This window comes from Coffea arabica, chromosome 7e (genome assembly GCF_036785885.1).
Source record: "Coffea arabica cultivar ET-39 chromosome 7e, Coffea Arabica ET-39 HiFi, whole genome shotgun sequence".
Lineage (NCBI taxonomy): Eukaryota > Viridiplantae > Streptophyta > Magnoliopsida > Gentianales > Rubiaceae > Coffea > Coffea arabica.
This window is the reverse complement of record NC_092323.1, coordinates 10,397,824-10,410,867: the sequence shown is the minus strand read 5'-3', so window position 1 is coordinate 10,410,867 and position 13,044 is coordinate 10,397,824. Positions and strand designations below refer to the sequence as shown.

Below are 13,044 nucleotides of genomic sequence, written 5' to 3'. Positions count from 1 at the left end.
AGAAATTATAGGAGGACATTGGACCAAAATGGTAAAATTGCTTAAATGGACAACTTGGTGTCGTCGCTTACTTCTCTGAGCTTTTAACCCATCGGCCCCACCAAAACATGTGCGCCTCTGATACAAGTGGAAGTGTGGAACCCTCCACCCACGCCACCACGTCTTCTTCTTTCAATCTTTCACACCTCCCGTCTCTATCCCGTCCAGATATTTCTTTCTCCCTCCCTTCCTTGATGCATCAACTATCAAATGCCATTTCCTCCATTCCAAAATGTTTCTTTTTTGACAACTTCCAACGTGCGTGAAAATTTCGATTAACAATAATGACTTTGAGATATTTCTCTTCTTTGTTCATTATGCCTTTTGCACTGCTGCATGGGCGGCGAACGAATCTGTTTGTTTGTTTGTTTTCTATCGTAGTGAGACCCCCCGAGCGTATTAATCCCGACGAGTGCATTTCTTGTGAAATATATAACTACTCAATTCTCTTTCATTTCATGGAATTTGCCTAACTTTTAACCTATTACAGCCTACAGGCCTCCAAAGTCTGTTGTTTGGACATTTTCGTACTGAAACCGTTGTATTGTTTAACAATCCTCCACCAACATCTGCCATATTGTCGATTTCAGTTGGGTGGAATTGCGAGTCAGATTTTCCAATTCAGGGTGCCGCTACAGTAAAAGATGATTGGAAGACTCGAGGGTTTCCAAAGGAATCATTAATGGACGTGGACTGCAAAAAGACGTGATTTTAAGATAAGGCTTCAAGAACATGCAGTCAGTCATGAACCTGATGAAGGCATCTTCCAAATCATCTTTATGCTAATCACGACTTCGAATACATTTTCATACTGGAACATCTTCGTTGCAATCCCCACGCAAGGAAAATTCTATGCGAGTTGAAACGATCAGAAATAAGCTAAAACGTCGGCGGACGTGTGAAAGAGTTTATTGAAAGGATAACATATGACAGGATTACAATCTCGTTAAATCAACTTTAAACGAACTTTACAGGATGGTTAGATGCTGTAGCCCACCATTTGACACCCAAGTTTATTAGTATAATGGAATAATTTCAAAACCTTCTGGTGATCTTAGAATGCCCTCTAATATAAATATAATTACATTTGCATCCTTTATTTTCCATATAATGAACACAATTTGTTGATGCAAGTCCAAAAACTTAGAGTGCGTTTGATAAAACTGAAGTGTGAAATCTGAATCCATTAAGATATTAAATTATTAAGTATTAAATCTTATACATTTAAGTGCATGTCACATTCAGTGATAAGTGAATAGCTTATTACTTAATTTTAGGAGCAAGTTTTGTCTCGGCAATTCAGTGCCACTTAATTCATTCAGATGTTCAATTTTTTATTATCAAACTGTTTGAATATGTTAAAAGTTGAATCCGTTAAATTTAAGTGTTGAATTAAATTATCGAATGGCCTTAATGCATATCCTAAGCACCCCTTAAGAAACTTGTTTAGACTGGGCCCGATTCAAGCCAGGTTGGGTTTCTATTTTGACAAGGTAAGAACCCAAGTCAGCAAAATGTGAAACACATTCTAGTAGCCGGTTGCACGGGCCAAACTAGAAATCTAGTTGGGTTTTAGTTGACACAGGTGCATTTTTTTGGGTCTCAAAATGTATGATTTTATCAAGGTCCAAAACACAAAAGTCAGCACTCCAACCAAAGTGATTCGGCTCTAAAGCACCAGGCGTAGATTGACAATCAAGGCTTGAACATTTCATAGTAATGGAACATTTCTTCTTATACTCTTAGGGTAAACCCATTCGTCATTTTGATGATTGATGCCAATTTTGTAGGACTAGTACTACCAAAATGTTTAATAATACTACTATTAGAACAGTGGCTTAATAAAGGCCTCATGGGATGCAAATTGTCATGCCATAGTGTATATGTATACACATAAATTAGTGTTAAGGACACACCTAATATATTTACCATTTAAAAATAATTAAAATAACTTAATTTTATATAAATTTATTTTCTACACAAATAAAATTTATATAAAATTTTCATTGAATAAATTTAGTTTGTAGTTTATAGTAATTTGTTTGTCATTAGGGTTCACTGAAGAAAGCCAACTTTTTTGCTCGATATATGATTTAATTTCATTCCTGAGTTCTTGACAAGCATCTGTTTTTTTTTTATTATTATTTTAACAAGGGTTGTGGTTATATATCCTATTTTGCCCTTTCCCATCATCAGTGCAGAAAGTTAATAAATTAGGTGATTCAGCCAAATAGGGACCAAATTAGCCACGTAAAAATAGTTGAAGGACCAAAGTGACTAAGAATAAAGTTCAGGGACTATTTTGGTTTTAGCACAATAATTGAGGAACTATTTTGGTCATTTGCTCTACTTTTTGCTAATTTGTATGCATGCTTGATTATCTTCCCACTTAAACCCCACTCGGTCATTAAAATAATAGAGAGCTCAAATTTGCTTATGAAATTGCCCAAATTTCTCCCATTAGTCAAATCCAAAGTAAAACTCCGCAAAGTTTTGGAGTTTCTTTTGTAGTCTTGCATATGAAATCTTAGTAGTTTTGAAGGTGCTCTCCGACCCACCATGTCTACCATTTTGATCTGTTCAAGAATCTAAAATTGACACATTAATGTTCTCAAAATCTTGTAGTTGCTTTTTCATTCTTGTCAAAAATGAAATAAAGATGAGGGGATGATCATTCAGTATCCGGTTTTTTGTGAAAGACCAATTGCACTAAGCAATTTACTAATTGTCAATACCAAAATATGCCATATGAATAGGGGGAGTATAGCAACTGGTGATCATGGTCCTGGTATAGCCAATACGTGGACAATCTCAACAAACGATTCATGTGAGATTTAATTTCATAATGTTCACTTTAAATGATTAGATTTCAGATTTGATGAGGGAAATGAGTTTATGTAATGAAGTTTACATTGATGAGGGAAGTGAAAAAGAAACCGAAAAAAACCTGTCCACCATTGGGGATTCTCTAGGCTTAGGTTAAAGTCTTAAACTTCAGGAGTACCATTTATACTATAATCCCCACTGCATAATTCAAAGCTAAGGAAGAGGTGTTTGACAAATTTAGAAGATTGGCTGGATCATTTATCTGCCTATGACTTGGAAAAGGAAAAATCCCAGTTGTAAGTTTCTGGTTCTTTTCCTACAATTTCTTTCTTTGGTGAGTTATGATTCCTTGAATTCTGATCATCGCTGGAGTTCAATGCAGGTCCTTCAGTCTCTGAATAGTCAGCATCTGAATGATAAGGTCTAGGAGTTGGATTGTTGATACTGCTTTCAATATCAGAGTTCATTTTGTATTTATGAAGCAGATGTATGGGAGATGAACCTCTGGATGGAGTAGTATTCCCACTCATAAGATCTGGCGACATATCTCCTTCTGCTTTTCTCAACTTCCTTCTTTCTTTTGCGGCCTTCTGCCATTTCATTAGTGCCTTCGCAGTCTGCTCTTCAAAGATTGCCTTCTTCATATGAGATCCCATCTGTGAATTGAGCACAAGTACAAGCATTTAAGCTTTCAAATATGTTTTAGTAATTAGTTTCAGAAATGTCCATCAAAGGCATGATTTCGAACTGAAGCGCGGTGATTATGGATATGATATCGAAAATTGACAACAGGGTTTGGAGTTATAGCTGAGGGGAACTTACTTGAGTTACCAAGGCATAGAGAGGAAAGGTGATATAGCTACCTAAGACTTGGACTGCCACACCAAGAAAGACTTTGGCTAGTATTACTGGCAAATTTTCGTGGAAGCATGAAGTTAGCCCAAATTCATACTGCATTCAAGATCAGATTGTTAATTATTTGAAAGAAAAGCTAATGAATATGAATATATTACAATCGAATGGTAACCACGAGAGTAGCATTGATTTACCCATGTCCACAGAAAGTAAGCCATTTGGAATGCATTCTGCAAAATTTGACAAAGCGAGGTTTTTTGTTACTGAACTTTTCACCACCCTCTACGATATTTTGACAAGATTATTGCTAGGTCGTAAGTAGTACCTCGAATGAGGTAAAATGAATCAATCCAAGAATGAAGTGAGGTCGATTGAACCAGAAATACTTGTTACTAGGCTCCACAATTGGAACTCCTGTTACCACTGTTGTTCTATCTTGAATGTGCAGAGCCATGTCCATGATTATTATTTGAAGCTTTGCACCGATGATGACGAGCATCTGTTCCGAGTATAGCATATGATACATCAAATCCTTGTTACTTTTGTTCTTGCAATTTTTGTTCGAAGAATCTATACGACTAATTAAAACTAAGAAATACTTGAGATCGTAGATGGATGCTTACAATTGGCGGCACCAGTGATATGGCAAAGAGAGAGTACCATCCTGCATGGTAAATTTGGAATTGATCAACAGATTGATAGTTTATAAACAATACAAGGAAATCATAATCAAGATCCAGAATACGATATACGCTTACTATAGACATTTAATGCTAGGAAAAGGATCGCAAATGTCCACAGAGGTATGCTGTCAAGAATTGATTATTTGCTAGTCAGTCCATAATAAACATCCCAAAACTCCAGACAGACAAAACAAGCTTGCGTGCCTTCGAGCAGGCTTGAAACAAACATTGAGTTATGTATCTTCATGAAAACATGGACATGTACACTTACCTAATACCAACTACTACCTTGAAATCATCTTCCATTGATCTTTTAATGTACTTGTGGAAGTCAAATTTACTGTTTGCAGCAAAATGTGCCTGCAATCCAATGAAGGGGATTAGAGATTGTTGGCTTTGAATGTTGAGTTCTTTCTTCCTAAGTAGTGCGCCCTGTTGTTAGTTTTGTATCACCAACAACCAAAATCTCCCCACTTACGGATAAGAACTCAATCACTTGCCTAATCATCAGAATCAAAAGGGTGCTGATTAAGTGAAATTATGCACGTACATTTATAAAACCATGTCTCAAGGTCAAGTAGTCTGTCTTTGTCACGGAACAAAAGAATTGTCTGAAAAATGCTGCCTGCAATGTAAAAATTTCCTCCAACAGTTAAAATAGACAAGAATGTGGTGAGAAAGTGTTAATCATCATTTAGCTAAGTATACAGAATATGATCAGAGAATGAAGGAATACTTTTCGATTCTCTTATTGAGATTTTAGCTTCCCCCCCGCCCCCGGGGGGGGGGGGGAGGTGGGGATTTGTTGAAGCAAAAGGAAATGTTTTTGGCCAGAGGTTTTGGTTTATGTGATGCACTTCTATGACATATTAGAACTTACAATCCATCGAATGCCAGGCTTTGTGGAGAATCCACTATATTGGCGAATGAAAGATGTTTGATGCACGAATCTGAATCTGGAAGGATCTGAAACAAGAACATTACGGTCAGTAATTTTTCATAGCGAAAAACAGGAGTCTAGAAGCGAGTGTAATGTACCATTTGTCAACTGATAGTTCAAGGAAGCTGTTTCTTGTTCCCACGATTTCCATTTCTTCACCTGTATAGTCAATGCAGTTCTGTCAATCGATAGCCCTCCTTCCAAAATCAAGGAAAAACCACTAATTATCAGAATCTGAGATTTCAGGACTTACTTTTGCTCGTGCTAGAACAATTGTGAGGACACTATAGAGAACATGAAAAACCGCGAGCACAAATATGAAGATGTGTAATTGATGAATCCCTGATTGAGATATCAACGGAACTTTCTTCTGGCATCCCCAAGATACATGGTTCATTAAGTAAATTCTGACTGATAAACATTTTGTCGATAAAGTATCTTAGCCGACTTACATATTTAGAACAATGATCGGTATCATCTCCATCTGCTGCAGCAAGAACTCGGCGTGCCAGTGCATCTCCAGCATACCAAAGTAGCTTTCTCCGATCGCTGTCATTTTTATCCTTTCCAGTGTCAGCAGCCTCTTCGTCCAATACTTTCTTACATGGAAGCATAGTGTCTCCAGCTCCTTTAGAAATGCAGATTTTGCTGATTGGTTTCTGGCCAACAGTGATCAGCAGGGATATGAATCCCAGGAGCATCAACTCTACAAATTTGCACCCCATATGCAAGCAAAATTAATAAACAAAAAAACATCAATTAGCGCAAAGAAAAAACTCCGTTATCAAATCTTCTGATTATGACAAAACAAAGGTGATCAAGGCTAATGCTACCGGCTTTAATTTTCTCCAGTGCCTCGAGCAGCGCCTTTTTCTGGCTTTTCTGAAACCACTGAAAGTTGTACATAAAATCAATCAAAGTTGTTAACTGAACTCCAAGACACAATGTTGCAGTAGAGGGAAATGTGCCTGGACTAATCAAAGGTGATTAATTATTACCTTTGCAAGAGAATGAATTCCGTGCTCAATAAGAACCGAAATGATAACAAAAACAGCACAAACAGCAGCAACTGCCCAAGTGGGAGTCTCCTTCAATGACCTGTCACCAGCGCCACCAGCCATTGCTACAACAGACCAGCTCTACTTGAACCAATTTGTCTGGCAGGAGAATTCTTGCTGTGTTAATACTGAGCAAGAAATTAATGGTCAAGTCCAATTTTATCGCCATATCAAGAGACGTCAAATTGACTTAATCATGCATTGTCAAGCTGCCGGCCGATTACACCAACAGTTTAAAAAAGTGTAGAGAGCCACAACAAAACAAGCCCGGTAGATTATATGATATGTGGTCGGACGTCCTCAATTAGCTAAAAATGCATGTAAATTAATCTGCTAAGACCTGACAACTCACTAGAGAGTAAATGCTAGGAGAACCAAACATGCATCACTGGTGCAGTAGTGATGGAAAATTACTAATAATTTTTCGAAATGAAGGAAATCTTTAATTTTATTCTAGTGTAAGTATAATTCTGATTTTGTCCTTGCCTGATAAATTTCTAAGACTGGAATTCCAAACGACAAACTGCAGCAGGATTTTAGATACACTGATCTCTGTGATGCTTGACAGGATTGACCAAATCAATGACTTAATTACGTGTCCGTGCAAGTTTAACAGTAATTAAATTCAAAGGGTGAGTTTAGTTAGTGCTTCATGAACGCGTTATTTTCGTCTTCTTATACTACCTAATTTGATTACTTGGTCCATATCGACGTTGCTTGTTGCTACTCGTTCTGTCCCGGCCATGATTTATATTAATTCGGTCCCTCTAAAAGTACTAGCTAGTATCAAGTTATTAACCAATAATAGTTGGAATCAAACAAACGAGTTTATTCTTTTGTTTTCAGTCTATGATATAAAATCCAACTGCACAGAACTTCAGTCAATGACTTGTAGTCATTTGTTGCTAATTTATGCTGCCGATTGAAGGTTAGGCCTCCTGCAAGTACCCTCCAAATTTCTACAAAGAATTACATCAGTTCCTCTACAAAGAATCAAAATACCAAACAAAAGCATACCTCTACTGCCCTATATCAGCCATATCTGTTCAAAGTTCTTATGTTACTTATCAAAAATAAAATGACACTAAATTTGTAATCTATCTTGAGTACATTTTTTTGGTGCAATCATCTATTTAATCCCATCTAGATCAACTCTATGCCCTAACTTGCTTTAATTATAGCTTAGTTGCCCTAATTAGATAGTCATCTAAAGGGGCAATTGTAGCAATTGATAATTGAGATAGCTATATGGAACAAATGCAAAACTGAAGGAGGAAAGTTAACTTTAATCATGAAGCCTAAGCCTAAACCTAGGGCTGTCAATAAGGTCAGATCAACTCGAGTTCGACTCATATATTAAGCCCAAACTAAATGTGAGTTGAACTTGGGTCATGTTAAGATAGGTCCAATTTAGACCCCACGCCTATATGAGTATAATTATATATATATTATAATATCTATAATGTAAAATTAATTTATATATGAATTTATAGTAATTCATAATTATAAAAATATATATGTTATATATAATTATGTTGGAGGATGGACTTGATGGTTTGGAGAAAAGGAATGCAAGTGAGAGGTTCCGAATTCAAATCCTTCGACTAACACTATAAAAAAATATATAATTATGAGATTTGGTCAATCCCGATTTGAATCTAAAACTCATATAATAATGTGAGTTAAACTTGAACTTTTTAGCTTAAAAATCATATAATTAATGAGCCGAATTTGAACTTGTTAAAATCCAACTCAGAAAGCCTAATTGGCACTCCCGCCGAAATCCGGTGGTTTACAATTTAATTCGTGTATTGGTTGGAAATTTTATTTTGGGCTCATCTGATGCAGAAAATCGGAAAAAATCCATATACAAGATGGCTATAAAAGCCCATGTTGCATGTACCTAGAATACCCTTCCTGACCTAATTATCAGCCCATATAAAATTTTTATTTTCGTCCACTGGTCTCTTAATTCGATATGCTACCACGTGGTGCTTACGTACTCCAATTTCATCGACAAGAAATAATCTTAACAATCAAAGAAAAAAGATAAAATATTAGTTCGATAACTTCTGAAGTATTAGTACTGGAATATCTCCGACCAAAGTAGACCACCCTTTCCAGTTTTCACTCACTCATCAGCTAAAAATAGCTCCGATTTTCCCTACCTAAAAATTCTGAAAAATGAATTCCCTCGCAAACTCGATAGTTTCTGTCAAACACCCTCGGACCCATTTCTTAACTGGTAAAAACTCTCTCCAATTTATCGGTTTTCATTCAAGATTTTATGGCGTCCATCTTTTTTGAATTATGTAATGTTAGTCTTAGCTTGTTTAAATCTTGCATGTTGATTCACGTCTATAAGCTTCTGAAGATAGATTCTTTCTAGCTTAATATATGTGTGTATGATAATGTTTTTATGTTCCTGTCGGAATTTATTTTAGTTCCACTCTGAATATTGAGTTTTTGAGCCTAACTTCTGATTTAACTTTGGGATTTGTGTTTTGCTGTAGAAAGGGTCATTCCTAGGTAACTACATATTTAAAGGTATATCTCCTGAATTTTGTAAATATAGTTATCCAATTTCTTGTAGTCCCGCATCAGAAAAGGAGCTTGAATTACTTAATATATGATACAGTAGTTTGAACTTTGAAAAGGCAGCGGTAGTGGGAACCGACTGTAAAATTCTTTGTCGTAGGTCTGTGCTGGTTCAAATCCAGCTAGGCCGAGTAATTAGAGGCTATAAGTATAACCCTCTTGTCCCTCATCAAAACTCAATATCCTGTAGATCAGGGATCATACTTAAACTAGCTCTTACATTGTTTTTCAATTTAGACATTATTTACCTCACTCGTCTATTGACGATTGTAACTCAAGAAGGTATTTAGGAAATAAGATGATGTCTGTGATGTTTACAGTGATGTGGATTTAAGTATTCAAGAAAAACAAAATGTTGTTGTTTATTCAGAAAGATGATCAAGGATAATGTTAATTCTGAAGGTGGATTAGGAACACAATCAAAACATGCTGTAGATGAAATGTGAACACGAGTGCTAACAACTTTCAGGGCTTAGAGCTTTCCAGGTTATTATCACGGAGATATCATGCTTTAGTGTACATACATTTGCTCTCTATTTAGTCTCGATGTCATTCGAATGCTGAGCTGTTTGAAGGAAACCAACTTATTATTTTGGCAGAAGAGGTCTACATTACTTGTACAACAAGCTATGACTACAAAATTTTATAACTCTTTCCATTGTACAAGGAGTTAACTTGGCCCTGTGAATTTTAATATTTTTTAGCATGTTACTTTAGCAAGCTTCTGACTCAATAACAAGGCTTACAGCATAAAGTTGCCTACAGATAGTCAATTACCTAAAAAAATTAACTGATGTTGGCGTACTGCAAATCAATAGTCTTTTAAATAGCTGGAGGTGATTTAGTTTTGCTTGAAAACTATGTCTAATTGTGTCTATGGTGCTAGGGACTTCTTTGCAAACGGACCATTTTCTGAGTTCCAATAATGTGCTCTGCATCCCTGCTTCACAAAGCAATCTGAAACCATTGAAATGCAGGAGGTCACTGACAGTGCAAGCTAGGTATTGATGTCCATTGTCTTTTTTGGTAGTCCATGTTCTGCCTTGTACTGCTTGTGTTTGCTCCAAATATCTCTGGGATTCTGCTGTTTGGGAGAAAATCTGGGGTACTAATGCTCATGGTGGGGAGTAGAGTAACCTGATGTGGCTTATTCGGCATTTACATTCAATAGAGAAATGCAACTTGGGGTATCAAAATTTTCCTTCCTGTCGACATAAAGATTGACCTTGAATTCTTTATTTGCTGAAGGTATTATAGATGAAAATTTCTGCTGCACATACTGGTATGTGGTACTCTGATAACTGATGAAACAAAGTTAATTCTAAGGTGGCTTTTTGATATATGATTTGATGATATTGGAATTAAGTGAAATATGTGGATCCTATTCTGCTGAGTAAAAATGTAAAAGGAACTAAATATGCATCTAGGGAGAGATGTAATTTACTGTGATCTGCAGAGTAAGCCTATAAATGTAAGTCTATCGTACACATCAGTACCTAGTACGTATCAGTACCTCTTCTGATGTCCAAAGACTTGAAAAAGAGAAGTTGTTAGGGTAGATTGCACAGATAGAGAGATGAGTCAAGAATACAAAGCGAGTTTATAAGTATGATATGTTAGCATCCATGATCTAACTATATGAAAATGGATTTTTTTCCTTTATGATTTTTCTTTGCTTGACCAAATTTTATTCCCTCTGTAAAATACCCATTCTTACTATGCAGTGGAGATGGTGGAAGGCCAGGTAGTGCCAGTATCTTTGTCGGTGGTTTTGTTTTGGGAGGAATAGTTGTTGGGGCATTAGGATGCATTTATGCACCTCAGGTAATGATGGAAGACAACTTACTTACATGTCAATTAAGGTTGGCTCAGAATTTAGAGCACTGATACTTCTTTTGAAGTCTTCTGTCTTGTATACTGGATTGCTCTGAGATCTTAAGAAAATGCAACATAATCCTTAGCCCATCCAAAATCTTTAAGTTCAGAAGTCCCAAAGAGTAGGAGTTTTAGTAAATTTCCATGAAGATCCCTACTTAACAACCAACTCCACCCCTCTCCCCCCTTCCTTACCCCCCGCCCTCAAAAAAATAAAATTGCAGTATGGGAAGAAAAGAAAATACCAAGAAGATTCTTCATCTGTTTCTGGAGGCAAGGGAACCAGTATATCAGTGTTTGGCAGAATAAAATCAATTATTTCGTAGCTGTTTAAACGTTAAAGCTGTAAGCATACTGTTCAGACGTCCTATTAGCAAGAGTAATCTGTCTGCTATTATTTATAGGTTGTCATTTGCGGCACCATGTTCGTTTTGATAACATTTAACATTGTAGTCATCTTCTAGATAAGCAAGGCACTTGCAGGAGCTGACAGGAAAGATCTAATGAGAAAGCTTCCAAAGTTCATATATGATGAGGAGAAAGCTCTGGAGGTAGGGATTTGTTCTTTGATGTAATTCATAACTAACTTTTCTGGTGACTCATAGGATCTTTGGCTGCCATTTTGTATGTGATGAGGGTTGTGGTTATGCAGGGGTGAATTGGGTTATATACTGAAAGCTATCCATCGAATCCTGCCATATGATATGCCCTCTTGATGCATCCTTTCTCTCCATTCTCTATCTCCCCTAAATCGAGATATGAGTGTCATAAAGCTGCCATCTGCTATGTGAAATTGAGTAGCTCTATTAGGTCGTCTAACTTTTGCATCTGCAGCAGTCTCTGCTTTTGCACATTTGCTTGTTTATGCTGTCAAAATTGTGGAAGTTAAACATGGTTTTAGAAGCTTATATCTCATTCTATATATTTTGGCTTACTATAACTTGTTGGATTGAATTATTTGGTATTACCAACCTTTAACATCATTCTAGTGACGGGTTTTTAACAATTTTGTGAGGGAAAAGAGACTGGTTTTTAGCAACCTTTACCATCATTACCGACCTTCATTGCATCTGGGAGAACATTCATTCATCAATAGTTAAACTCATTTGAACCTGTTGGTCATTATTTTTGTTCTATGAATTGTGGTTTTAGAACTGAAATTGACCGTCCAATGTTTTCAGGAATAGAAAAAGGATCATAAAAAAGAAAAGAAAAGGAAAAAAACATTGCTTTGTTCAACATGAGTATCCGTACTCTTGGTTGATTCCTTTTTGTTTTAATTACTTGTGTTATGATCTCTGATATTTTCACTGTTTTTGCCTTGATGAGGACAGAAAACACGCAAAGTACTGACGGAGAAAATTGCACAATTGAACTCTGCAATAGATGAAGTTTCTTCTCAACTCCGTGCTGATGATGCCCCAAATGGAGCTGCAGTAACCCCAGACGAACTCGAAGCTTCCATATGATGATACTATGCATTTGACATATGCTACTCGCTAGCATCACTTTGCATTATCTATAGCTTTCTGTTACTCGCATTTGTGTTCTAACTATCGAATTGGATATTGTTGGATGTTGCTGTGGCCAACAAGATGTTTCCTGTCAAAGAAAGATATTCCAAGACATTACAAAGAATCTAAATGGATGTGGATTATACTTGATAATTTGCTTCGTCTAAAATGATGACCATTCATTAGCACACAGGAACATTTCTTGCTATTCTATAGTCAAGACTGTTCATGATTTTGCAAAAATGATATTGTTCATGACAATTTGTTGGTTTGTTTTACAATGATGTTGTAAACATGGGTTGATCTAGCGACAAAAGCCTTCTCAAGCATTCCCCCCAAGATTGAGAATTGGCTTTCAAATAGACGATCATTAGAACTCGATGATCAAAGGGCTAAAAAACTGTTTGTGGCTGAGCCAACGGGACAACGGCTCAAGCCATATGATTTGGGGAGAAGTGGTATTATGGCATAAGAATCGTGAAAATGGATTAAGAGATGCATTTACGTGCTAGTTGTCCAAGTCTGGAGCTTTTTTCTTTTTTCTTTTTTCTTTTTTTTTTGTCGCAATGGTAACATTCTTATAACCTAATCTATGTTAATCTAAGGGGAAGAAGAGTTGATGGGAGTAGAAATTTCATCGGATAAAGCCACTGAAG

General features: G+C 36.4%; 2 protein-coding genes across 2 annotated transcripts; one reads left to right on the top strand and one right to left on the bottom strand.

The window, feature by feature from the left end:
• Window positions 1-3,013: 3,013 nt before the first annotated feature.
• On the bottom strand, window positions 3,014-6,517 carry LOC113702034 (MLO protein homolog 1-like). The gene is made up of 14 exons (XM_027222970.2): window positions 6,342-6,517; window positions 6,177-6,234; window positions 5,796-6,049; window positions 5,597-5,713; window positions 5,442-5,502; window positions 5,284-5,369; window positions 4,954-5,028; window positions 4,675-4,763; window positions 4,479-4,528; window positions 4,344-4,384; window positions 4,046-4,219; window positions 3,915-3,950; window positions 3,688-3,816; window positions 3,014-3,521 (listed from the first exon to the last, which is right to left on the bottom strand). Exons 1-14 carry the CDS (start codon window positions 6,462-6,464, stop codon window positions 3,132-3,134), a joined length of 1,683 nt encoding a protein of 560 aa, XP_027078771.1. The 5' UTR covers window positions 6,465-6,517; the 3' UTR covers window positions 3,014-3,131.
• Window positions 6,518-8,454: 1,937 nt separating this feature from the next.
• Window positions 8,455-12,541, top strand: LOC113702432 (uncharacterized). The gene is made up of 5 exons (XM_027223645.2): window positions 8,455-8,646; window positions 9,886-10,000; window positions 10,724-10,823; window positions 11,339-11,425; window positions 12,209-12,541. Exons 1-5 carry the CDS (start codon window positions 8,586-8,588, stop codon window positions 12,341-12,343), a joined length of 498 nt encoding a protein of 165 aa, XP_027079446.1. The 5' UTR covers window positions 8,455-8,585; the 3' UTR covers window positions 12,344-12,541.
• The last annotated feature ends 503 nt before the right edge of the window (window positions 12,542-13,044 follow it).